Source organism: Sus scrofa, chromosome 14 (genome assembly GCF_054392235.1).
Source record: "Sus scrofa isolate SSC_HxYL_T2T_F1_AM1 chromosome 14, Sscrofa_HxYL_maternal_Yorkshire_Landrace_v2.0, whole genome shotgun sequence".
Taxonomy (NCBI): domain Eukaryota; kingdom Metazoa; phylum Chordata; class Mammalia; order Artiodactyla; family Suidae; genus Sus; species Sus scrofa.
The window spans coordinates 127,948,502-127,975,742 of NC_139396.1; the positions used below are offsets into that span (position 1 = coordinate 127,948,502).

General features: G+C 41.1%; 1 protein-coding gene across 12 annotated transcripts in view; it reads left to right on the forward strand.

The window, feature by feature from the left end:
* PLCE1 (phospholipase C epsilon 1) overlaps nucleotides 1–27,241 on the forward strand; it is a 348,858-nt gene that overhangs the window by 320,101 nt on the left and 1,516 nt on the right. For 7 of the 12 annotated variants that reach the window (XM_084994884.1, XM_021074007.2, XM_021074009.2 and 4 more), the window contains 8 exons: nucleotides 561–822; nucleotides 3,027–3,145; nucleotides 6,525–6,653; nucleotides 8,222–8,431; nucleotides 15,377–15,535; nucleotides 17,495–17,713; nucleotides 18,038–18,250; nucleotides 21,319–27,027. In XM_084994884.1, coding sequence (XP_084851010.1) covers nucleotides 561–822; nucleotides 3,027–3,145; nucleotides 6,525–6,653; nucleotides 8,222–8,431; nucleotides 15,377–15,535; nucleotides 17,495–17,713; nucleotides 18,038–18,226 — 1,287 coding nt within the window. In that variant the 3' untranslated portion in view covers nucleotides 18,227–18,250; nucleotides 21,319–27,027. Of the gene's footprint in view, nucleotides 1–560; nucleotides 823–3,026; nucleotides 3,146–6,524; nucleotides 6,654–8,221; nucleotides 8,432–15,376; nucleotides 15,536–17,494; nucleotides 17,714–18,037; nucleotides 18,251–21,318; nucleotides 27,028–27,241 lie in introns of those variants that run through there. The other 5 variants (XM_084994885.1, XM_084994886.1, XM_084994889.1 and 2 more) reach the window with 2 other exon arrangements.

Sequence of the window (27,241 nt, forward strand, 5' to 3'; positions counted from 1 at the left end):
AGCTGTGGTGTGGGTTGCAGATGTGGCTCAGATCCCACATTGCTGTGGCTGTGGTGTAGGCCGGCAGCTACAGCTCCGATTGGACCCCTAGCCTGGGAACCTCCATATGCCGCAGGTACAGCCCTAAAAAAGCAAAAACTTAAAAATTAAAAATAAAATAAGATTTTAAAGTTACAAAATACACATATAAAAGATTTTGAACAGAATTTTAGTAACAGATTTGTGGTTACATATATAAGATTTTCTCCTGTGTTTCTCAACTTTTTGAGAAACTTAATTTTGTCTTAATTGCCTGGTTTTTGAAGCTATCTGGACATTTTGACAGTTGCAACGCTATAGTTAGGTGAATGCTGTTGACAAAATAGACTTCCCCATGATTCCAGACATGCACTTACCTGATTACAGTAACTTTGCCCTTTTCTTTAAGCAACTTTATTTATCATTTATCTGGTTAATTCCAGAGTGTTCTTTGTCTTTCTTTGTGGAGGGAAGCGATGAGGCTCAGAGGTGACCTGTTTCCTTTGCATCCTCAGTGATTTTGATCCCTTTCTCCCCCTCAGATTGTTTCTGGGCAGAATGTGTGCCCGAGTAACAGCACAGGAAGCCCCTGTATCGAGGTTGACGTCCTGGGCATGGCCCTGGATAGCTGCCACTTCCGCACGAAGCCCATCCATCGCAATACTCTGAACCCCATGTGGAACGAACAGTTCCTCTTCCGGGTTCACTTTGAAGATCTCCTGTTTCTTCGTTTTGCCGTCGTGGAGAACAACAGCTCAGCAGTCACTGCTCAGAGAATCATCCCACTCAAGGCTCTAAAGCGAGGTGAAATAAAACTGTCAAACATTCATGATCATTGTAGCTGAGCCCCGGAGTTCATTACACTCTTTGCTCTACTTTGTGTATGTTTGAAATGTTCATTTATATGAACATTAAGTTAAATGTTAAAATAAGAGGCAGAAGGAAGTAATGAGTTTGAACCCTGAGTACATCTCAAAAGATGTTTTTCTTTTCTGTTATTCTAAAACCCAAGATTATTGACAACATGCATTATGAAGGGTGGCCTATCCCACCACTGCTGACGTTGGGAGCTCATGTTCCCATACATCTCTCCCCAAGTAGTGCCCACCACACCCCTGGCATGTTTAAGGCAGAGATTGACGTAAGAGGAAACCCAGAGCAGGGAGGGTTAGTGTGGCATCTGTGGGCTGAGGTTGGAGTCAGTGCCTGGTAGGAGTGCAGTGTCAAAAGCAGGGAGTGGACTTGGGTGCAGAAGGGAAAGAGGAGAATTCCCAGCAAAGGCCAGAGCTGCAGACTTGCTGTGCATTGGCTTTGCTGTGGCCCTTGGGGGAGAGATGTCAGCTTATTACACCTTCCTAGAATGTCTGTGCATTGCTTCTTGAACTTTGATATGCATTGGAGTCACCCAGGGCTCTTGGTAATAAAATGCCAGTCCTGATGCGGTGGGTCTAGGGCTTAAGGTTCTGCCTTTCTAACAAGCTCCAGGGACACTGACCCTGCTGGTTCCTTTGAGTACCCAGGTTCCAATACAGACTTCCTCCCACAACAACAATCAAGCTGCCAGCCTCTGAGCTCTACCAATACATTACTGTTTTCTACTTTTTGTTTTTTTCCTATTTATCTTCTCTCTTATGCAAGGAATGCATGGTCAGTGTATTAGCTCTAGCTGCATAACAAAATACTACAGACTAGGTAGCTTCAACAACAGAGGGTTGTTTTGGGGTTTTTTGTTTGTTTGTTTGTTTGTTTGTTTGTTTTCACAGTTTTGGAGGCTAGAAGCCCAATATCAAGATTTCAGCCAGGTAGCTTTCTTCTGAGGCCTCTCTCCTTGGCTTGCAGATGGCTGCCTTCTCCCTGCATCTTCACAGGGTCATCCCTCAGTCTGTGTGTACAGCATCTAATGTCTATTCCAGTGTTCCAGTATCCTCTTCTTATAAGGATGCTGTTCATATTGGATTAGGACCCACCCTAATGACTCATTTTAATCCCATCACATCTTTAAAGATCTTTTCTCCAGATACAGTCACATTCTGAGGTAGGGCTTCAACATAGGGATTTTAGGAGAATACCACCATTCAATTCATAAGTTATTTACAGAAATACAACAAAGTACAAAAAAGCAAAAACAACTTTTTGAATTATCCATTTTTCTATCTCTTCAAAATAGTTACTCTTGGTATATATCTTTTGCAGGCTTTATTTCTCTATCCATGTAGAGAATATATATACTAGCATATATTTTTAACAATTAAGCTTCCTCCTAATCTTAGTGTTTTGCAACTTACTGGTTTTCACTTACTAATGTATATAGTGAGCAACTTTTCAGGTAAATAGCTATCCATCTTCATTACCACTCTAAGGTCTGCATATCATTCCGTCTTATACTTGAATAGGATGTTCCTGTTGTGGCTCAGTGGCTAACGAATTCAACTAGGAACCATGAGGTTGCGGGTTCAATCCCTGGCCTTGCTCAGTGGGTCAAGGATCTGGCGTTGCTGTGGCTGTGGTGTAGGCCAGCAGCTATAGCTCCAGTTGGACCCCTAGCCTGGGAACCTCCATATGTCGCAGGTGCGGCCCTAAAAAGACAAAAAATAAATAAATAAATAATATACTTGTATAAACACTCGCATCATAACTTATTTAACCAACCCCCTCTTGTTGGAATACTTTACTATCACTCAGGCAGTTCTCAGATGGAATATACTTAAAACAGTGACTGTAGATGGTTTGATTTAAAATGATCAGGTTTTCCTATTGTATTTAGTTTTGAGTTTAAAATTTTCCATCTGAGTCTAAGTTAGAAATAATACCCGAACAAGTTAACTCCCACTAGGTGGCCCCCCAATTGTCCCCAGGGGCAACTGTCTGCCAGAGAAAAGGCATCTGTTTTTTGCCACATCTTAAAGTCTTGTTTCACCCTATCATTTACTGACCTCTCTAGGGAATCTTTGTTGCAGAACTCTGCAGTGCATGGCTAACATGCTTTTCCCAATTCTGGATTATTCCAGGATATCGACATCTTCAGCTGCGAAACCTCCACAATGAAGTCTTGGAAATCTCTAGTTTATTCATAAACAGCAGGAGGATGGAAGAGAATTCCTCTGGCAGTCCTATGCCAGCCTCTTTGGTAATTAAGTTCTGTTTCACTCAGCATGTTTGCGGGGATTGCTATGCTAGAGGCAGGCTTTCTTGTGCTCCAGAAATCTGGTCCATTTGGGTCATTGATTAGGTAGCTATGGAAATAAGAAGAAGAGTGGCTGATACTTGACACTTGCTAAGCACTTTACACATATACTAACTCACTTAATCTTCTCAATAACTTCTGCGGAATAGCTTATTGGTATCATGTCCACTTTACAGGGGGAGGTAAGAGTCAAGTACACCTGAGGTCACACAGCTATAAACCCAAGTTCATCTAGTGCCAAAGCCCATACTCTGAGTGCATTATAGTGCCTGCCAAGGAAGTGAGCCAAAAATAACAACACAGGGAAAAGGTTAATTATGCAAAGCCTGCTAGGAAGCATCTTGATACTTCTAGAAAGTTTAGGTTAGACCAGGAAAATCTTTTGCTTCTTCAGCAGTCCAGGGGCAGATGTCACAGGCAAGCAGGGTCGTGTGAGCAGCCAGGGACTGGTGGTGACATGGGGCTGCTGGCAACACGTAACTGTGTAAGGGTAGCAATCACCTGGCACCTAGAGACACACAGCACCTGCATTCTTGGGAATGGGAGAGGAACATGGCAAAAAGGGCCACCATTGCAGAAGCTGTGTTTAAACAAGTTTCCACTGAAGTTCTAGAACTGTTGGGCCACCACTCATCCCAGTAATGCAGGGTTGTTTACTTAAACAAGGAATGCTGCTTTAATTTACTGGTAAATGTCACTATGCTTGCTCATTAAAAATTAATTTAAAAGAGTGTCCATCAGTTGCCTCTTTATATGTTTAATAATCTCTTCACTTTTGAATCAATCCTAACAACCTTCAGAAAGGTGCCTTCTGTGCTCACAATGGCTCTCTGGCTTGGCCACTGCCACCTCTGAGCAGCCCTGCTTTCTCCTCTACTTCTCTCTCCCTCACCTCAACAGTTTCTTCCCTCACCCCCACCCCTTCTTCTCCCTCTTCTCTCTCTCTTTTCCCCCGTCCTCTCTCCCTCACCTTATTTTCTTAGGTTTTCCTCCTTTTCCCTTCAACTAGTGTCTCAGGTCAAAAATAGCACTCTGGCCAAGGTAGAGGGAGGTATCGCTTCTGTCTTATGACAAGAACTGGGAAACAGACTGGGCTGCCTGGTTCCCAAGAGCAAGAATTATATGTTTTAAGAAAGACAAGGAGTTCCCCTCATGGCTCAGTGGTAATCATTCTAACTAATATCCATGAGGATGCAGGTTCTATCCCTGGCCTTGTTCAGTGGGTTAAGGATCTGGTGTTGCCATGAGCTGTGTTGTAGGTTGAAGACACGGCTTGGATCCTGCGTTGCAGGTCATAGACAAAGCCTGGATCCTGCATTGCTGTGGCTGTGGTGTAGGCCAGCACCTGTAGCTCCGATTCAACGCCTAGCCTGGGAACTTCCATATGCCACAGGTGCAGCCCTAAAGAAGGCAAGGAAGGAAGGAAGACAGGCAAGACAGACAAGATGGGGCTAAGTGTCTGGTTCTGGGTTGGTTGCCCTCAATACCCATTAGAGCTGATCCCACACATGCCATGAGTGAATAGATCTTCCTCACACTTCTGACACCAAATGTGTGATGTCATTTCTGATCCTCACTTCTCCAACTCTCTGATGCTAGCTGGGTGTTCTGTCTTTCAGTTTAACTCTGACACTGTCTACCTGGGGTGAGTGTCAGATCCACAAGTTAAGGGCTCAGGCCCACAAGACTGTCTCCATTTCAGATGCCAGTTGCAGGTCCCAGTTTTGTCACTGGTACTTCTGACCAGTAAAGTCAAGAGATTCTCCTTAGGTTCATTAGTTTGCTTAAAGACCTCAGAGAATGACTCCGGAACGACTGAGAAAGTTTTACTTACCACCACTAGCTTATAAAGGCTGCAACCCAGGAACAGTCAGTGGAAGAGATCTATAGGGCCATGTATGAGGGGAGAGGGAGCAGAGCCTCTAGGCCATCTCTGGATACTTCACCTTCCCACCATCTCCATGTGTTCCATAACCCAGAAGCTCCCCAGATCCCATCTCTTAGGAGGTTTTAGAGAGGTCTCCTTGCAAAGGCATGACTGAGTATATCATTGTCCATTGGTAATTAACTCAATCCCCAGCTCCTTTCCCTTCCCCTGAATTTACATGTTGTGTATGTACTTCTGAGAACTAGCACTTCTATGTTGAATGTAGCCTAGAAACAACATGAGAAGTCAGAAGAGGGCGCACTGAAAGTTCCAGCCATCTAATTATGACTTGGTCTTTCTGGTGACTCTCTTCCACCCTGAAACCATCTAGTGGCCTCTAGCTGTAAGTCTCTTATTAGCCTGCAGAAAGCACTCATCACTCCAGAGATTCCAAGGGGTTTAGGAGATGTGTGCCTAGAATTATGAGCAAAGAACGAATATTTATTTTTATTATATTACACCATGCCATCCTTGTTATATTCCAGGCAGCAGTGTATATGCTTGGTAAATATGTGTTCTTTGACCTTAGAAGTCATCACCCTCAGAGTTCCCATCGTGGCTCAGTGGTTAATGAATCCAACTAGGAACCATGAAGTTGTGGGTTCGATCCCTGGCCTCGCTTAGTGGGTTAAGGATCTGGCGTTGCCATGAGCTGTGGTGTAGTTCACAGATGAGGCTCGGTCTGGTGTTTCTGTGGCTCTGGCGTAGGCCAGAGCTACAGCTCCAATTCGACCCCTAGCCTGGGAACCTCCATATGCTGAGGGTGCGGCCCTAGAAAAGGCAAAAAGACAAAAAAAAAAAAAAAAGACATCACCCTCTGTTGCTCAAGACAGTAACTGAAGATCATCATGGACTTGCCCCTCTCTCTCACTGCCCCTTTTAAGACTTGCTAAGTCTGTCTCTTTTGCGTCTTTCAAATCCATTCATCTCTAACCATCTCTACCATCTCGGTCGGCCCCATTCATTCTCACCTGGACAGCAAGATCTCTAAGGCCAGAATATTTTGTTTACCATTTTTCCATCCATAATTCTAGACCATACCCTTAAGAGAGAAGGAGCTCAATAGACACTGTTGAATGTCAGTTCATAAGTAAGGACTGACACACACATTTCAGATAACATCAGTCCCCTAATTATGATGGAAAGAGGCACTGTTATTTAAAATAAATTTAAATTTGGTGGTATGCTGCTAAATATTCTTACTGAACTACTAAGAAAGATGAACCATTGCCTATTCAACCACAAAAAGATGCACTTAGTTATAAAAGGATGCTCTTCTTTTGTATTTACATGTTATGTATGTACTTCTGAGAACTAGCACTTCTATATTGAATGTAGCCTAGAAACAACATGTGCATGAAAGTGAATGAAAAACCATGTGATCTTCTTTGACAGATGTTTAATACAGAAGAAAGAAAATGTTTGCAGACCCATAGAGTCACAGTACATGGGGTCCCTGGACCAGAGCCCTTTACTGTTTTCTCTATAAATGGAGGCACCAAGGCAAAGCAGCTCCTCCAACAAGTAAGTTCACTGAGCCCATGGTTAATAAACAGTTCTCCTTTGAGTTCTCTATGGACAGGTTAACATTTTGCATAGCATTTTACCGTTTACTTAAATGGAATCAGAGAAAGCAGCTTAAGTGTCAGATTTCATAGATTAAAAAAACAGAAGTTACTACCAGGGATTTTGTTTGTTTTATAAATCAGTTGGTACATGAATTTCAATGCCTACTATCACAAAGTATTGTTGGGGTTTTGGAGACATTATAACATGGGAAGATATAAAGTAAGGAAACATTGCCATGGACCATCCATCAAGAGCAGTGCATTACTTTACTGTCACCCCAGGTGAGTCATCACATGTCCATAAAGCAGAAATGGGGAGAGAGTGAGGCTTGCCCTCTCATGGAGGTGACAGTGTTGACTGATCTGCTCCTGGAAGCTTTCTGTCCTGAATTATTCCTATAGTAGCAGCTGCCTTGTCCCCACACAGTCAGTCATAGACCAAGGGCTGGGGTGAGGGGAGCAGAATCTTCCTGAGAATCTTCTGCCGCCACCATCCCCTGTTCATTCTGCTTCTCTAAGTGAAACCCGGCAGTGGTTGCTCGTTGCATCATTTGGGTGTATGTGGTGGGGGCTGGCAGGGTTGGGGATGGTATGGGGGAGGATGCCTAAGGAAAAAGGTATTTGCTTCATCCAAGCCAGATGGTGACAGCCTTCTCTGATGATCCACTTCAAGTTCAGCCTTTGTCAGGAATCTGTAGGGTAGAAAATAGTGTGAAAGTTACACATAAGTTCAGTAACAGTAACTACATCAGTAACAGTAGCTATCATGATGGCTCGTGTGTACTGCATTCTCTCCTAAGGTGCCCATGTTATGCTATATAATCAGTGCCTCATCGTAACACAAAACAAAATTAAGAGGCTGTTACTCTTCCCATGATATAGATGGAGGAACTGAGTCTCCAAAGGGTCAAATATCTTGCCCAGCACCTCACAGCCAGCGAGTATTAAAAGCAGACCTCAGACCCAGTTCTGTCTGGCTCCCCAGCCTGGTCTCAACCACTCTGACTGCCAGCATCCGTAGCCAATAGAGAAAACAGACCTCTAGGCACACTGTCAAGAGTTTATTGAAAAGAGAATTCCTGGGAACTTAGATCAGATGAGATTAGAAGATGATTGAGTATTTCCAACATGAGAATGGGAGATTATCTTGGTAAAAGCTGGACCGGGTTCTTTGCCCTCAGTCCTGTGTTGCAAGTTTACAAAGAGCTAAATTCATAGACTGAAAACCTAAAGTTTTTAATTCAGTAAAAGTGCTCATTCCAGAGTGGGGAAAATAGTTATGCTGTTTGGAGATTATGAATAAATTCTGCCATTGCCCAGAATGAACATAAACAATCCTGTTTGGACATAAGATAAATCTTAGATCTTCCAGAAAGAATTAAGAAAAACTGCAGGGTAGATTTCTCTTATAAACTGCACATCAGACAGACCTGACTGAACCCCATGATAATAGACTTCTTTGGAATTAAAGTTTTTGCCCACTCGTCAGACATGTGCCTAAATTTGCCTTTGCTTTTTCTTTAGATTCTGACCATTGATCAAGACACTAAACCTATTGCCACAGACTATTTTTTGATGGAAGAAAAATATTTTATATCTAAAGAAAAGAATGAATGTAGGAAACAACCATTCCAAAGAGCCATTGGTCCAGAAGAGGAGATCATGCAGATTTTAAGCAGCTGGTTTCCAGAAGAGGGATATGTTGGCAGGATTGTCTTAAAAACCCAGCAAGAAGTAAGTGTGTCCTCGGGCAGCCTACATAGTAACAGCCCTTATATAACTCACTACCACATCACTGGCCGCCTCCCTCAAGTTTAGAATTTCTTATTGCAACTTGGTTTATTTATTCTTGGTTTATTTATTCTTCTTGAGTAAATGTTGAGTAGTGATTTCTGTTCTTCTGTACATATTCAGAATGTTACCTCTAAATTACAGAAATTCAATCTAAAAATCATCCCTTATGAAACAAAGGGAGCAAGAACTCAAAGGATTCATTCTTTAAGCATGTCATTAGCGATGTGTCTAATGTTTTATCTCAATGCGTGAAGACATCATTGTAAGGGTCACAGTACTGTGTAATGAAAGGCCTGCAGGCATTTTATGTTTGGGGGTTGGTTGCCTTCCCGTCGGTGCCTGTGTCAGCTAATAAAAGATTGTGTGCTTGGAGTTCCCATCGTGGCTCAGCAGTTAACAAATCCGACTAGGAACCATGAGGTTGCAGGTTTGATCCCTGGCCTCGCTCAGTGGGTTAAGGATCTGGCGTTGCCATGAGCTGTGGTGTAGGTCGCAGATATGGCTCAGATCTGGTGTTGCTGTGGCTGTATGGCATAGACCAGCAGCTACAGCTCCAATTCGACCCCTAGCCTGGGAACCTCCATATGCTATGTGGTGCGGCCCTAGAAAAGCAAAACAAGAAAAAAAAAAAAAAAGATTTTGTGCTAACAAGTAAAACAACAGTATATCTTTGAAAATATTCCATAACTTTATTATATATATATGTAAAACTATTTTTTTTTGTCCTTTTGCCATTTATTGGGCCACTCCCGTGTCTTATGGAGGTTCCCAGGCTAGGGATCTAATCGGAGCTATAGCTACTGGCCTACACCACACAGCCACAGCAACGCGGGATCTGAGCCACATCTGCAACCTACACCACAGCTCACGGCAACGCCAGATCCTTAACCCACTGAGCAAGGCCAGGAATCGAACCTGCAACATCATGGTTCCTAGTCACATTCGTTAACCACTGAGCCACGACGGGAACTCCCTGAAAATATTCCATAACTTTATACAAAGAATAACTTCTCAGCTTTGGTCAGAATTTGTAATAAATTGTATTATGTTCACTAATATTCCCATGATAATTCTCACAAAGGAAACAATGCAATGACTACATGCCAGCTCCAGGTTGGTGGGCTCCTGGTAGGGTTTGCTGATGAAGCACTTTTTTTAATATATAATCTAATAGGAGCCTACTAACTTACTGCCATTTTTTTAAATGACATATAAGGTTATTACATAGACAGTCATGCCTCATGATAAATAGATAATGAAGTAGTTGAGTCACTTCAGCAATTTGAACAAATATTTTTTGAGCTCCTAATATGTGCCAAGCCCTGTTCTGGGCACATGATCTGCCACTTTGGGGCATGTAATAGAGCTGGGCTGATAAAACATCCATCACTGGTCCATGCATGCTGGGATGCAGTGGAGGTGATAAACAGCCCATTTTCAGCATCATGTGTTACTTTTTCACTCTCTGCATAACTGTGAACATGGCTTATTAGCCTCTGCAAAACTCCAGCATCTCCTCCAGGAACCAGAGCCACTGCCTTCCCTCCTAACCTTGCCTTAGACCTAAAAGGTCACTTCCTTTAAGCAAAGAAATGTAATTGTCTCCCTAGCATCCTCTTCCCATCAGACATACAAATTACTAAGATGGAGAAAAAGTGATTCTAATAATATTAGCTTTATGAGAAAATATCAGAGGACTCAGCTGGACTATTGAAGCCATCTTTCATTTCTCACAAAAATTTTTTTCCTATTTCTGTCTTTACCATATGTACAAAAGTATCCTATAAGTGATCATTTCAGTGAAGTGAATTGTTTTTATTTTTTATTATTAAAGTATAGTTGATTTACAATGTTTCATCAAGTTCTGCTATACAACAAAGTGACCCAATCACACACATTTCCCTGTGCTGTACAGTAGGATCCCATTGCCCATCCATGCCAGATATAACAGTTTGTATCCCCCGAACCCTCAAAATGTCCTTCCCTCCCACTCCCTCCTGTTTCCTCACCCCAGGAACTCCAAGTCTTCTCTTCTTGGCCATACTCTGTTTCTGTTTTCTGTTTGTTATTTTTATATAGGATCATCTCTACCATATTTTAGATTCCACAAAAAAAGTGATATCTTATGGTATTTGTCTTTTTCTTTCTGGCTTAGTTCAGTTAGCATGAGAGTCTCTGGCTCCATCCATGTTGCTGCAAATGGCATTAGGCTTTTTTATGGCTGAGTAATATTCCATTGTTTATATGTACCACATCACCTTAATCAATTCATCTGTTGATGGACATTTAGGTTGTTTCCATGTCTTAGCCATTGTGAATAGTGTTGAAATGAACATAAGGGTACATGTATATTTTTCAATGAAGGTTTTGTCTGGATATATGCCCAGCAGTGGAATTGCTGAATCATATGGTAGCTCTATATTTAGTTTCCTGAGGTACTTCCATACTGTTTTCCATAGTGATTGTACCAGTTTACATCCTCAGCAACAGTGGAGGAGGATACCTTTTTCTCCACACCCTCACCAGTATTTATTATTCACTGTCTTGTTAATGATGGCCATTCTGACTGGTATGAGATGGTACCTCATTGTAGTTTTGATTTGCATTTCTCTAATAATTAGTGATCTTGAGCATTTTTTCATATGCCTGTTGGCCATCAGTATGTCTTCTTTGGGGAAATGTCTATTTAGGTCTTCTGACCATTTTGCAATTGATTTTGAAGACCTAAATAAAAACAATTTTCTTTGGAATTCCCATTGTGGTACAGCAGAAATGAATCTGACTAGGAACCATGAGGTTGCAGGTTCGATCCCTGGCCTCACTCAGTGGGTTAGGGATCCAGCATTGCTGTGAGCTGTGGTGTAGGTCACAGACGCAGCTCAGATCTGGCATTGCTTTGGCTCTGGCATAGCCCAGCAGCAACAACTCCAATTAGATCCCTAGCCTGGGAACCTCCATATGCTGTGGGTGCAGCCCTAAAAAGACCAAAAAAAAACCACAAACAAACAATTTTGTTGTTGCTGTTGAATTGCTTGAGTTGTTTGTATATTTTGGAGATTAGACCCTTGTCTGTTGCATCAGTGGCAAAGATTTTCTCCCATTCTGTGGGTTGTCCTTTCATTTCTTAAATGATTTCCTTTGCTGTACAAAAGCTTTTGAGTTTTATTAGGTCCTGTTGGTTTATTTGAGTATATTTTCGTATATGGTGTTAGATAGTGCTCTACTTTCATTCTTATACATGTAGCTTTCCAGTTTGCTATATACTAATAATGAAATATCATAAAGAGAAATCAAAGAAACCATCCCTACAACTACATCAAAATGAATAAAATACCTAGGAATAAACCTACCTAAAAAGACAAATGACCTATACTCTGAAAACTATAAAACCTTGATGAAAGAAATCTAAGACGCAAACAGATGGAAAGATATACCATGCTCTTGGATTGGGAGAATCAATATTGTCAAAATGACTGTACTACCCAAGGCAATCTACAGATTCAGTGCATTCTCTACCAAATTACCAAAGATATTCTTCACAGAACTAAAACAGAATATTTAAAAATTTGTATGGAAACACAAGAGACCCCGAATAGCCAAAGCAATATTGAAAAAGAAAAATGAAAATGGAAGAATCAAGCTTCCTGACTGTAGATAATACTACAAAGCTAAAGTCATCAAAACAATATGGTACTGGCACAAAAACAGAAATGTAGACCAATGGAACAGAATAGAAAGCCCAGATATAAACCCAAGTACCTATGAGAAACTAATCTATGACAAAGGAGGACAGAACATACAGTGAATTTTTTAAACCATATACTTGCATAATGACTTATAGTGTTTAACGCTATTAAACACTCACCATTTTGAATAATCTCATGAGCTAATGGAAACCATTCTACACAAAAGAAATGAGTTCATGCAGTTCCCGTCATGGCTCAGTGGTTAACAAATCTGACTAGGAACCATGAGGTTGCGGGTTCGATCCCTGGCCTTGCTCAGTGGGTTAAGGATCTCATGTTTCCGTGAGCTGTGGTATAGGTCGCAGTCATGGCTCGGATCCCTTGTTGCTGTGGCTCTGGTGTAGGCTGGTGGCTACAGCTCCAACTGGACCCCTAGCCTGGGAACCTCCATATGCCATGGGAGCAGCCCTAGAAAAGGCAAAAAGACAAAAAAGAAAGAAAGAAAAGAAACGAGTTCAGGGATATAAGTAACAACAGGGAGAAAAGTAGAAAGAACTCAGGTGTTAGGGCTTCTTTCCACCACCTGGTGCTGCCCAGGCAGGAGTTGAGTTAGCCCTGTGGTGCCTCCTCGCCCAGCACCATGGGGAACAGTGAGCAGAAGGAAACGTGGGCAGGCTGTTGAGTGTCACAGCAGGACTTCATCACATGGTTAGAAGGACTTGGAGGTTAGGGATCCCCTATATGCCATTTTAAATGTATTTGACAACAGGCAGTAGCCACATCAGGAATAAATGTGTAATAAAGCTAGTAGAACAGAAGCATTGTGGGGGGGGAAAGGGGGTAATTTAGAGGAGAAGACTAACAAGCATTTTCTGGTAAGTAAAATATTGCAAGCTCTCCTCTATATGCCTTTGTTGGGAGAAGAGTTTTTAAATGACTGTGAAATTATCTCAAAAGATAATAAATCAGGAGTTCTCTGGTGGCTCAGAAGGTTAAGGATTCAGCATTGTCACTGCTATGGCTTGGGTTGCTGCTATGGGGTGGGTTCAGTCCCTGGCCCTAGAACTTCCTCATGCTGTGAGAATGGCAAAAAGAAAATAGAAAAGATAACAGGGAATTACCTTCGTGGCTCAGCAGTTTAACAAACCCAAATAGGATCCATGAGGATGCTGGTTCAATCCCTGGTCTTGCTCAGTGGGTTAAGGACCCAGCATTGTCACAAGCTGTGGTATATATAGGTCACAGATGCAGCTCAGATCCTGAGTTGCTGTGGCTGTGGTGTAGGCCAGCAGCTGTAGCTCTGATTCAACCCCTAGCCTAGGAATTTCCATATGTTGTGAGTGCAGCCCTAAAAAGCAAAAATAAACAAACAAATCAGATTTAATGTATGTAGGCTTACTAGCTGCACAGTGACACACAGTACAAATTTATTGATTGAATAAATTAACTCAGCACTTAATGAAAGCAAGCCATCACTGACATAGTTGATAGTTTGGGGCTGTATTTCATTTAGTTAACTCTGTAGGACTCGTAAGATATACTAGTAGTTTTCCCATATATTCAAAGTCCCTAAGCTGCTGTCTGTGACCTCTGACCTCTCCTGCCTGCTTTGTATAATTTTCTTGTCTCCTAAGCTCTCAATCTCTTAGATATCTTCTTGCGGTCAATATGCTTTCTTCAGATAGCTGCTGGATTTGAAATCCAGCAAACCTGGCTCTGACACAAATTACATCAATGACCTTCAAGAGTTCATCTCATTTCTGTTAATCTCTGTGCCCTAATTTGTGAAAAGAGTACCAGAAATTACCCTACTTGACTCAAAAAGATTACTATGGAGCTCCCATTATGGCTCAATGGTAACAAAACCAACTAGTATCCATAAGGATGCAGGTTCAATCCCTGGCCTCACTCAGTGGGTTGAGGATCCAGTGTTGGCTGAGCTGTAGTGTAGGTCACAGATACGGCTCAGATCCTGCATTGCTGTGGCTGTGGTATAGGCTGGTAGCTACAGCTCTGATTCGATCCCTAGCCTGGGAACTTCCATATGCCGCAGGTGTGGCCCTAAATTTTAAAAAAAAGATTATCGTGAATGTGGGGACAGAATTTGAGAGAGAATGGATATATGCATATGTATGACTGGGTCACTTTGTTGTACAGCAGGAATTATCACAACCTTGTAAATTAACCATATGTCAATAAAACTTTAAAAATTAGTATGAGACTCAGGCCAAACATGTAGACAATATGTAGAAAAATGCTTAGTAAACTATAAAGGAATATGCAAATAAGGGCTATTGTTATAGCCATAATCTGTGGCTTCTAATGTGGCTGAAAATGGCTTAAAAATCAGTAAGCTCTGAGTGAGGCTCTACAGAGTTCTCTTAGAATTCCCAAGGCATGGTTGTTGGGATATTTTATATGGCAAACCTTAGAACTTCTTTTGGTTTTTGTCTTGCTTATTTGCATCCTGATTTTCAGGACTGTGAGATTATAAATTATGTTGTGTGAATTGCCACCCAACCCCATTCTCTGATTGGTTAAATACCTTTTGATCAATACAATGACATATTATGCAAAATCTTTAGAAACTTACAGGAAATGATGACTACAATATCATAGGTGGGAAGAAAAAATAAGCTGTAGAACAGTATATGTACTAGCATACAATCTTATTTTATGGGATAAATATAGTAAATAACTCCTCCTCATGCATAATGTGATGAATAGGGTCTAAACACTTCAGTTGTGTTAAATTATAGGGACCACAACTTCAAGATTAATGAAACGATTGAGATGAGCCTGTGTAGCTTGCTGGTGAGATGCTCCAGGTCCAGTCATTTTGGGTCCTGGTTACGGTTTGGCGCCACCTGGTGACAGTTACCCGTTTTTGACTTTAATATCAATGGGACAATTCTGGGTCCTAGGCTGATTGGAATTTCCAGGACAGTGATGGTAATTCTTGGATTCTTTTTATCAGTGTTTCAACATCAGCAAAAACTTACAGTACTTTCTTCCTCTAAGAAGACGTGTATATACTTTTTGAATAGTTTTTGAAATATTAACTAGTGTACGGAATATAAAGCTAAGAAGAAGCTGTTTTCACATTACCAAGATCCATCTCAAAATTTTCCTAGATTTTTCTTTCCTGATTCTGTACCATCCTCCCCTTCACTCAGACTTTTCTTATTGTTCAACATAGAACCTGGAAGAGAAAAGCATTGTTCAAGATGACAAGGAGATGATCTTGAGCTCAGAGGAGGAGAGTTTCTTTGTCCAAGTGCATGACGTTTCTCCAGAGCAACCGCGGACGGTCATCAAAGCGCCCCGTGTCAGCACCGCCCAGGATGTCATCCAGCAGGTGACGGCCTCCCCTTCCTCACCTCAGTCCCATCCACAGAGTAAACTGTTGGGACAAATCAGACATCAGCTCATTTTGTGAATGAGGCTGTAAAACAATGGAGACCTGACAAGGGACAGCATGCCTCTTTATGCTGGGAACTATTTATTCCTTCAGCGAGACTCGCCTGGTACCTGTGGTGAGTCAGGCACTCTATGAGGCCTTGATAACAGATGCAGGAGGCAGCTCTGCCAAGCAGGAGTGTCACTGTTCCAGAAAGGCCTAAGCCCATAACTAGTATCTCTCGGGGATCCCCCCCTTTTTTTTTTTCCCCTGTCTTCTTAGAGCTGCACCCATGGCCCATGGAGGTTCCCAGGCTAGGGGTCTAATTGGAGCTGTAGCCACCAGCCTACACCACAGCCACAGCAATGCAGGATCCAAGCCACGTCTGTGACCACAGATGGCAGCAACACCAGATCCTTAACACATGAGCAGGGTCAGGGATCAAACCTCCATCCTCATGGAAACTAGTCAGATTCATTTCTGCTGAGCCACAATGGGAACTCTCTCAGGGATCCTTCAGAGAACATGCAGGAGGCCTCCTCCGACCCTCGCCCCTCCTCTGATTGTCCCACTCTATATACCTGGCTCCAGAGAATTCTTTCCTCCTTTCAAAGCTGTGTTGTGATTTGCATTTATTAAACACTCATCTCAGAAGTTGTATAGCATCATGGTTAACAGCATGGACTCTGGATCGGATTGCTCTATGTTGCAGTCCCAGCTCTACTTCTTACTAGCTCTGAGGTCTTGGGCAAGTTATTTAACCACCTGTGCCTTAGTTACAGTGGTATGCTGCTAAACTGGCTCTTTGGGGGAAAAAAAAAGAAAAAAGGCTGTGATTTGTAGCCTTTGCCAATTTCTGTCATATAAATCTTCCCACCATATCTTATTCACCACTGTATGGTAAATTGCCATGTAGATAACACAGAGATAGTATAAGAGCACTTTCCTCATATATTTGTTGTGAAGAGTAAGGAAGTATATATAAAGCATGCATGCCTAATACAATGAGAAGCACTATTTAAGTGCTACTTGCTATTCTTATTGTATGATAATTTGATCAGCATTAGCCTCCTTAATAGACTTTGAAACTCCCCAAACTCAAGTATAATGTGTGGGACATAGTAAGCCCTCAGTAAATCTTTGACGAGTGAAAAAGTGCATAGATGAAAGGTAATCTTGTACTGAATGAGAAGTGAGACCAGGTAAGTTCTAAAATCTTCAAGAGTTCTGTTGTGGCTCAGTGGGTTACAAACTTGACCAGTATCCATGAGGATGTGGGTTCAATCCCTGGCCCCACTCATTGGGTTAAGGATTTAGCATTGCCGTGAGCTGCAGCATAGTTCACAGATGGAGCTCAGAACTGGTTTTGCTGTGGCTATGGTGTAGGCCCCAGCTGCAGCTCTGATTCACCTTCTAGCCTGGGAACTTCCAAATGCTGCAGGTGTGGCCCTAAAGATAGATAGATAAAATGTCTTCAACATCCAAGACTGTGAGATGAGACTGTGAGCAGCCTTGTGGGACAGAGAGGCTCCTGAGGGTCAGAATTCTGTCCCTTGCTGTCTGCATGACCCTTGTGTCCACAAGCTCGGGTTCATGCAGAAAATCTGGTTCAAGCCCTTTTTCTGTTACTTATTAGCTGTGCACCCTCTGGAATCTGCTTGACCTCTTAAGCTTCCTGGTCTGAAAATGGAGATAACGCATAAATTGTGGACCATCGTGAAGCTATGTTAGGCAATGTGGGAAAGTTCGTATAAGCTACAATGACAAAAAGGTAAAATGAGAAGTGGGTGACATGATCTGAAAGATCCCCTCCTTCTCTAAAAGTCTGTGACATTTTTCCACCTTAACGTCTCAGTTACAGTGAAACAAGTGTTGGAGATACTATCTTTATTCAGTTAATCATAACTTATCTTTCAGACGTTATGCAAAGCCAAATATTCCTATAGCATCCTCAGCAACCCCAACCCAAGTGACTATGTGCTTTTGGAAGAGGTGGTGAAAGACACCACCAACAAGAAGTCTTCTACCCCAAAGTCCTCCCAGCGCGTCCTTTTGGATCAGGAGTGTGTGTTTCAAGCCCAAAGCAAGTGGAAAGGTGCAGGAAAATTCATCCTTAAGCTAAAGGAACAGGTGCAGGTAAAGCTCAAGGTTGTTTTGCTATCTTCACAAATAATCTGATATTCATAACTACGGGGATCAAATTCAGGAGTTAGTGAAATGTAGGATAAAGTCCTTGAGTCAAGGAAATTAGAAGAGTATTATTTGGCTGTTTCCATTTGGTGAAAAGAAATGTATTCCCCTCTGTTTAAGCAACCCTGAGAGTGTAATCCCTCAGCCCTGCTTCCCAAAACTCTGCTTAACTAGAGAGAGAAGAAGAAAAGGCTGCTTCTGATACAGTGTCATGTGATTGAGGATCCTGGCTTTAACATAATAGCAAAGGAAAGTTCTTGTTTTACACAGGCATCCCGAGAAGACAAAAGAAAAGGCATCTCTTTTGCAAGTGAACTCAAGAAGCTCACCAAGTCAACTAAACAGCCCCGAGGACTCACATCACCTGCTCCGGTCTTGGCCTCAGAAAGCGTCCAGAACAAGGAGGAGAAACCTGCGGGTGGCTTGTCCTCCAGTGACACAGTAGACTATCGGCAGTGAGCAAGGCTAGCACATTTCATCCAGGTATTCGGAGTCACTGCACCATTCTGAAACGGGGGGTCAACCTATACTAGGTAGTAAGCCATAGTTTGTACACTCCCTTTTTGTCTTTTCTAAGAGGAGGATGTCCCGGGGGCAGGTAAGAGTGGTACCCTAAGGGAGAAGGGCTCTGAAGATAAACATCCCTTCTGCGTTTATAATTTTAGACCCCCTTATTTTGTAGATAACTAAAGGCCCCAAGAGGACAATGAACTTGCCCAAACTACAACAGCCTTATTTCTTCAGACATAGAACTATCTTAATTACTGGTAACTCACATGAACATTCTTGGAAGGCTGCTATGCAGCTTTTATTCCTTTAGTGTTCTAGTTTTATATTCTTCTAATTTAGGTCTGATTGAGCCTCAACAACCTCAACTTTTTCTGCCTCAACTAAAAAATTAAAATCTGGGAACCAGGGTGTGATGATTAAAAAGAAAGCAAAATAACAGCCTGCAGTAAATCATGCCTTTGGTTGCCAGCTCACTGCTTGGTATTCACATAGAGTACATTTCATTCTGTCTTAAAAAAGACATATTATATGGAACTTGAATTTAAAAAAAAAATACTTTTGAGGAAACCAAGCAGATTTCTTTTCATTTAGTTTCTTAATGAGCCCGAAGAATTATTAAAGCCCACTTTTCACATGGTCCATCATAGTTCTAAGATTTAAAATTCTCAAGAGACCAACCAGGGAATTCCCTCTATGGTGCAGGAGGTTAAGGACCCAGGATTGTCTCTACAGTGGATCTGATCGCTGCTGAGGCACAGGTTTGATTCCCAGTCCAGTTAGTCTGGTTAGGGATTCCGCTTTGCCGCAGCTGTGGCATAGGTGGCAGCTGTGGCTTAGATTCAGTCCCTGTCCCAGGAACTTCCATATGCCTTGGGTGCGGCCAAAAAAGAGAAAAAGAACAACCAACAGCACAATGAAGGCATTGTTTCCTAAACTGCAGAGTTACATCATCTGTCTTTACCACAGTCAGATATTTCTTGCATAAAATTGTAGAAGCTCATAATTAAATAATTCATTGATCCTTCTTGACAGGGCCACATTTGATTTCTAACAGCTCCAAAGAAGGCCTGCTACATTGACCCATTGTTTAAGGAGCCACTCCTAAGACAACTGGAGCCCCATTGTACATTTACAAAGAAAACTCTTTCTAAACAGATAAGGCCAAATACAGGAAACCACTTCCTGCAGAACATCTGCACCTCCAGCTATTCCAATTCATAGCTGTTTAGGTTCTGCTTGCAAAGACACATCAGGAAGAAATCTTGGCAATAAGGCAGCAATCCACATCACCTAGCTTCAGATAATGGTGAATATACACAGAATAGGAAGCCCTAGGCTGTTCCAGACTCTGAGAAGGCTCAGTACCCATTTTCTGTTGAGGTACATCTGGTATCCCTTTTTTTTTTTTTTTTTTTTCTTTTTAGGGCCACACCCATGGCATATAGAAGTTCCCAGGGTATGGGTCTAATCAGAGCTGTAGCTGCCAGCCTACACCACAGCTCATGGCAATGCCAGATCCTTAACCCACTGAGTGAGGCCAAGGATTAAACCCACATCCTCATGGATACTAGTCGGGTTCATTACCACTGAGCCACAACTGGAATTCCTGGTATCCCATTTTTAAAGTTCCATGTTCACTTCCTTTTCTGCTGCAGTGTCACAGTCAGTACTTCTCCAAGAGCCAGGTTAGCTTTAGGACCTAGCACCATGTTGAGCTTCTTCAGGTTTGGGGAAAATGACTCACCCTGGTCTATGAACACACCATTACAAACAGCAATCAAATTTTAAATATTGTTTTCCATAGCAAGAATGTAGCATCAAATAAATCATAAGTATGATAATGTTATACACACCTGTATATTATAACCTCCATAATGATAGAGTGAAAATACACTCTGTGTATAAGGAACCCTCAGTGTGCCAGAAGGTTAAAGCACATAGGAATACAACTCCACTAGAAATCTGATTTTAAATAATATGCTTGCTATAATGAGCATTTCTATTTGCTTGTATTTTAGGAGTAGGGAAGGTAGTGGAAATTTAGATGATTACTTTTGGACTCAATTTTTCTACAGTAAGCAGACAATTCAGAATCAGTCAATTAACCTCACATCTTTCCTTAAACTTGGGAAGCTTCTCTTTAAATTAGCCATTGGTATCACTTTGCAGTCCACCTGAAACTAACACAACATCGGCCTATACACCAATAAAATTTATTTTTTAAAAAAGTAAAAATAAAATAGCCATTGATAAAATACTTAATAATAATAGCCATTGATGCATCTATGGGAAAATATGTCTTATGTTAACGTTACAGATCATGTTTCCAAGAAAGAACACTTGTGAAAAAAGAAGGGCCTCTCCTATATGCTCAAAAGAAAATAAGTTTAGTATTCTTATTGCTAAGTGATATAATACTTCATGTTATTCTAAAATACTCACCTCTAAAGTTTAAAGAGTTATCCCTAATAATAATCTAAGAATTTCTAAACAAGTAATATATATATATATATATATATATATATACTTTTTTTTTTTTTTTTTGCAAGCAAAGTCTTTATTACAGGAAAACAAACAGCTCCCAGGACAGGCTGAGAAGGGGAGAAGAGTGCCCTCCTCTGTTGTCCTATAGGGGTTTTTATCCCTTAAAGATGGGGGGTACCAATGTGGGGTCCAGAAAGATGTAATTTTCTCCCATTGGCCTTCTAAACAAGTAGTTATTTACCTTATATGAAGGAATATATATAACTAGTTGAAAGAAGTCCACTTTTTTTTTTTAAGTTGAACAATTTAATTGTGGTTAAAGAAGAAAAAAAAAACTCTAGAAAGAATGTGGTGTTCCAGGCAAAAATAGCCTAATGTTCCACCTTCCAGGAACATGATATTATAACACTGTGAGTTATAGGAAACAGTCTCTCCCCCAAACCCAGCCACCAGCGCTTTGGGTTCATGTTGGCTGAAAACACTAAACCCTTAGTACACTTGTGTTTCCGATCCTTCATGTTTAAATATACTAACAAACCTATGATACAACTTTACAGGTGAAGATCTTTTGGCAAGAAGTTAAAGAATGATCATGACGGAAATAAATATAATTTCCTTATTTTCATTAAACTGGAAATTGATGATTTCTGAACTCATGATACGAGGCCCATGCTGAGGTAACAAACAAAATGGCAGAGGGCTAGCTCCTGGCCAGTTTCTTGAAGAACGAAGCAGAGAAGCCCAGCAGACTGCCATTTTACACAGGTCAACGGTTAGAAGATCTACATAGCTAAGCTTGCAATAACTGACTTAGAGCAAGGGTCAGCAAACTTTGTGAAGGGCTAGATAGTAAATATTTTAGGCTTTATGGACCGTATGGTCTCTGTTGCAACTACTCAGCTCTAGTGCAAAAGCAGTCATGGGCGATACATACATGAATGAATGTGGCTGTGGTCCAATAAAGCTATTCAGAGACACTGAAATTAGTATTTTACATAAGTTTCCCATGTCATGTTCTTCTGATTTTCTTAAATCACTTAAAAATGTAAAAACCATTCTTAGTTCAAGAGCCACACAGAAACAGGTGGCAGGCTGGAGTCTGGTCCAAAGGGCCATAGTTTGCTGACCCGACTTAGAAAACTGAGAACAAGAGGCACAGAGGTCTAAAAATAAGCAAGCTAGTTTGGTCATACGTTTTATGGCTGAGAATTGGAAGTTTTTGGGCATTGCAAGTGTAAATATGTCCTGTAAGATTCATTAAAAAGTAGTTCAGTGTAGTTTCTACATTGTGTACCATAGTGTACTCTTAGGATTCTTTTTTACATATAGAATCATGTTGGGTGGGGTTTTTTTTATGTTTATTACTTATATATTCACAGACTTTTGGTTTCCACAAAATGAATTTAGAATAACATATAATATAGTATCTACTGAGTTGTAACATCTTAACAAGAAACATAACTGTATTTTTAAAGCAGAAGTAGATTGAGTTGGTGTTTATTTATTTTGCAAGGTTTGTACTGACACTGTACCTATCTATTTATTATACATAGCTTTCTTGATATCGCTTATGGATTAGAAGCATTAGTGGTTCTATTTGACTATTTGAAGACAAATCTTCTAAAAAGAAATGTATGCTCGAAAAACCTGAACTAGACCAGAAGGCATCATTTTCACTTCTGATTCACTGAAGAGCTATTGATCCAAGGGAGACTTGCCATTTAATGTAAATTATTTTTAAAACTGTGTTGTATAAAACTAAAATGTAAGTGTAAAGGATTCTTCTTATTCTTGGTATGAAGCATATTATGTCTTTTAAAATGAAATGTGTTCCTCTAAAGTCCAAATTTTATCTATGGATATTAACATTTAAGGAGTTCCCGTCGTGGCGCAGTGGTTAACGAATCCGACTAGGAACCATGAGGTTGCGGGTTCGATCCCTGGCCTTGCTCAGTGGGCCAACGATCCGGCGTTGCCATGAGCTGTGGTGTAGGTTGCAGGCGTGGCTCGGATCTGGCGTTGCTGTGGCTCTGGCGTAGGCTGGTGGCTACGGCTCCCATTAGACCCCTAGCCTGGGAACCTCCATATGCCGAGGGAGTGGCCCTAGAAAAGACAAAAAAAAAACCAAACATATAAGACTTTTTTCTTCTTATTACCGCACCTGCGCCATATGGAAGTTCCCAGGCCAGGGGTTGAATCAGAGCCACAGCTGCCCACCTACACCACAGCCATGGCAACACCAAATCCTTCACCTACTGAGCAAGGCCAAGGATTGAACCCACATCCTCATGGACACTAAGTTGGGTTCTTAACTCATTGAGCCACAAGAGGAATACCTAAGACATTTTTCTTCAAATTATGAAACACATTAAAAACCCTAACCTTTATTTTGAGAAGTTTTTCACCATAAAAATGAATAAAACAATCCCCAAGTTCTTTGCATACTCTAAAAAAAAAGTGTAATGCAGCTTTCCTGTTGTTGGAAGTTCTTACTGACTCAAAGCCTCAGCACTAGAATTACCATCTGCTTGTCCACAGAATTCAGCTATTCCAGTTTCATATCATTTGAACCCTGCTGCAGATTTCTTTTTAAATCAAATAGTCTACAACAAATGCACAATACTGCCTTTTTTTTTTTTTTAATCTTTTGTCTTTTGAGGGCTGCACCCACAGCATATGGAGGTTCCCAGGCTAGGGGTCGAGTCAGAGCTGTAGCTGCTGGCCTACACTACAGCCACAGCAATGCAGGATCCAAGCCAAGTCTGTGACCTACACCACAGCTCACGGAAACACCAGATTCTTAACCCACTGAGCAGAGCCAGGGATTGAACCCGTGTTCTCATGGATACTAGTCAGTTTCTTTAACCACTGAGCTATGACCGTAACTCCTTGTCTCATTTTTAAAAACATCCAAAACCACTAAATCACAAGCTCCTCTAAACTAATAGGCACTTTTTCCTTTCTGGTTGTGCTTACCGTGTAATAAAAACCGAGTTATTGGTTTAATTGGCTCGAGTCAACGTGAAAACTGTGCAGAGTATAGAGATGGAAAGCAAGATTGGTCTCACTAGGTTTATCACCTGGCCTTGACTCTTTCTAAGTTCTGCCCTGCCCCAACCCTACCCCATAGACTTTAACATAATTGATTTGGCTGAAGCATAAAATCTGAAACTTAAAACTTTGAGACTGAATGAGAGACTAAGTTTTGCATGAACCCAGCCTACTGCCTATGTTGCAACAACTTGGTTCATTCCATTGAGAAGTGAAAACACATACTCTATTGTAGTTGAGTCTTTGTGATTTTAGGAGAGACATATTGCTCAAAATGTAAAGGATTTTTTTTTTTTTTTTTTTTTTTTTTTTGGTCTTTCTAGGGCTGCACCCACGGCATACAGAGGTTCTCAGGTGAGGGGTCTAATCTGAGCAGTAGCCACCAGCCCAAGCCACAGCCACAGCAATGCAGGATCCGAGCTGTATCTGCAACTTACGCCATAGCTCATGGCAATGCCAGATCCTTAACCCACCGAACGAGACCAGGGATCAAACCCACGTCCTCATGGATGCTAGTCGGGTTCATTAACCACTCACTGAGCCATAACGGGAACTCCAGGATTTACTTTACTATTATGACTAATCAGCACAACCTGGTGTTTGCCCAAAGTAGGAAATCTTGACAGATTTTCTCTGAATTATACAGCTGTATCAGTATACCAAATGAAATTATCCTATTGTTTATAATACATCTGAAATAGCCACCCAGGAGTTCCCATCGTGGCGCAGAGGAAACAAATCCGACTAGGAACCATGAGGTTGTGGGTTTGACCCCTGGCCTCGCTCAGTAGGTTAAGGATCCAGCATTGCTGTGAGCTGTGGTGTAGGTCACAGACGCGGTTCAGATCTGGGGTTGCTGTGGCTCTGATGTAGCCTGGCAGGTACAGCTCCAATTAGACCCCTAACCTGGGACCCTCCATATGCTGTGGTTTCAGCCCTAAAAAACCAAAAAGGCAAATTAAAAAAAAAAATAAAATAGCTACCCAGACTATAGTCATTACATTATACTTTTCAGACTACTAAAAATCTGGGTGGCACATTTTCATTAGTGAAGTTGATAAGGAAAAGAATCTAAATATGCAAGCTGGCTTTATTACAAAATTTTGAGGAAAAGTATTTTAAGATGCTTCACTAAAAACAAAAAGGAGCATGAATTGTCACTCTGTTAGTTGTCAACTTTTAAGGTAATGATAGCTGGCAAGAAAGGATCTGAATAACAATCCTATATGATGTGTGATGCTGGAAGAAAGATTAATTTTCTCAGTCACCTCATCTGGAATTGGCTGTTTTGCAAACTAATGTAAGTTTATGTAAGGGTGTGAAGGAATTGAGTGTAAGTCTGAGGATAAATCCGAAGGAAGGAACATTATTGGGGCAGAAAGTGCTGTCTTAAAGGGAATGCCTCTTTTCATGTCATTCAACAAGTAAGTTATTTATAAATTCTCCAGTTGGCAGGTAATACAGAGTCCAGACCTAACAAAAGTGAGGTACTGATGCCTTGTTTTTTAGTCACATTTACTTCCATATATAGTTCTCCCCTTTTTTAATATTCAATAATTTTTAGTTTTTTTACTAAGCGTTGGTAACATCTATTGAAATTAAGCTAATGAGTAAATTTGTTTGTTCTAGGGAAGACATCACAATAGTGACAGAAAGCCCTTTTTGGGGTTGGGGGGGTGGCTGCATCATCTGTGGCATGTGATGTGGGGGATTGAAACTGCCCCTGCAGTGACAAAGCTGGATCCTTAACCCACTGCACCACAGAACTCCAGAGGTTTCCCATCGTAATGGCCCTGGAGACACTGGAGGCTCATTAATGATAGAAAGCCTCAACTATGGCTCCATATGTATTCTTTTTTAAAAACATCTTCCCTTTCCTGTTCTCTCCCTTTCCAATATATCTATACACCTCTCCTCCTGTGCCCAGATCCTCACAGGTCTTGCTTAATTCTGAAAAGTAATCAGAACTCTCATACTGGTGTGATTAAAACTGAATTAACCAAATCACAAAGCTCTACAACTGTCCCCATGCCAGTAAGTAGGGTGATTTTCCTGGCTGGTGTCTGATCTAAAACTTGGCATAGTGAAAGGCAGCCTGTGGGGAAAGAGCTCTCAGTTGCTTCTCTCACATCAGCAGCAGGGCAAGAAGAGGTGAATACCTGGGCCCTCCAAAAAGTTATTAGAAAAGGAGATTGCCTCTTACTCAAAGCCCATACCTGGGTCAACATTTCTATGATATATTACATTGTTTTGTTTTTTCCACTTTATGGCTGCACCTGTCACACATGCAGCCAGGGATTAACTCCGAGCTGCGGCTGCAGTGTATGCGACAGCTGCAGCTGCGATGTATGCGACAGCTGCAGCATTGCTGAATCCTTTAACCCACTGCACCAGGCCAGGAATCAAACCTGCAACTCCGGAGCGACCCTGAGCCACCCCAGTCAGATTATTAACCACTATGCCATGGTGGGAACTCCCATTGTTAACAATTTATATGGTCTCTGTCATCTCTTATCAACTTCCTAAATGCAATGCTTGCCTAAGGATTTTGATAAGAAATACTGAATCTTGATGATTATCAAGCTGTTTGTATACAAATCACAGATCCAAAACATACTATGCTCAAGTCTGCCAATAGGCAGGCCTCTGAAACCCTCCATATTTCAGATGATACAGGTCCCTGAAATTTGAAACAACTCACTCTGACGTTGAATTGGGTAGTGTCACATTAAAAAAAAAAAGTGTAAATGATCTGACTTGGCATGTAAGCACATAGAAGACTGAGGCTGCATCTTACTACTTCACTTTACTTGTAAGTGCCTAGCACAGTGCTAAGCCCATAGTAGGTGCTCACTATTTAGTTAAAAACTGTTAGGGCTGTAGCTTATTATAGCCTCAGGGTGTGTGTTGTGTGTTATTATTAATGACTATGATATTTAGCTCTGAAAGTGAAACTCATCAATACAAAGTTATAGAAGTTAGTGCATAAATCTGTTTCATCCTCAGATTCATAGAGGCTATTCAAATTCTAGATGTATAATTTTATGGTCCCACTGTGAGTCTCTATATATGTAACAAGATTAAAAGCATAATACAAGTGTGAAATAGCTGATGAATTTCTCTCAAAATTGATTTTTTGCCTGTAGTTTCTGCTGCCAAAGTGAACTATAAATGTATTTGTATATGTTTGGAAAATAAATGCTTTGTGACATGTATTGGTCACTCATACTCCAAAGGGGAAAGACCCCTTGGTCATCTTAACAAATATTCATAACATTCTTGGACTCTGATATCTAGAAAATGGGTTAAAAGCAAATATTTTATGCTGAATAACACATTTCTCACCATTAAATAATCAAGCCTAAAAAACTGACCTTAGAAACACTAAAAAATCATATATAATATGCTAAAAGATTAACATGCACTATT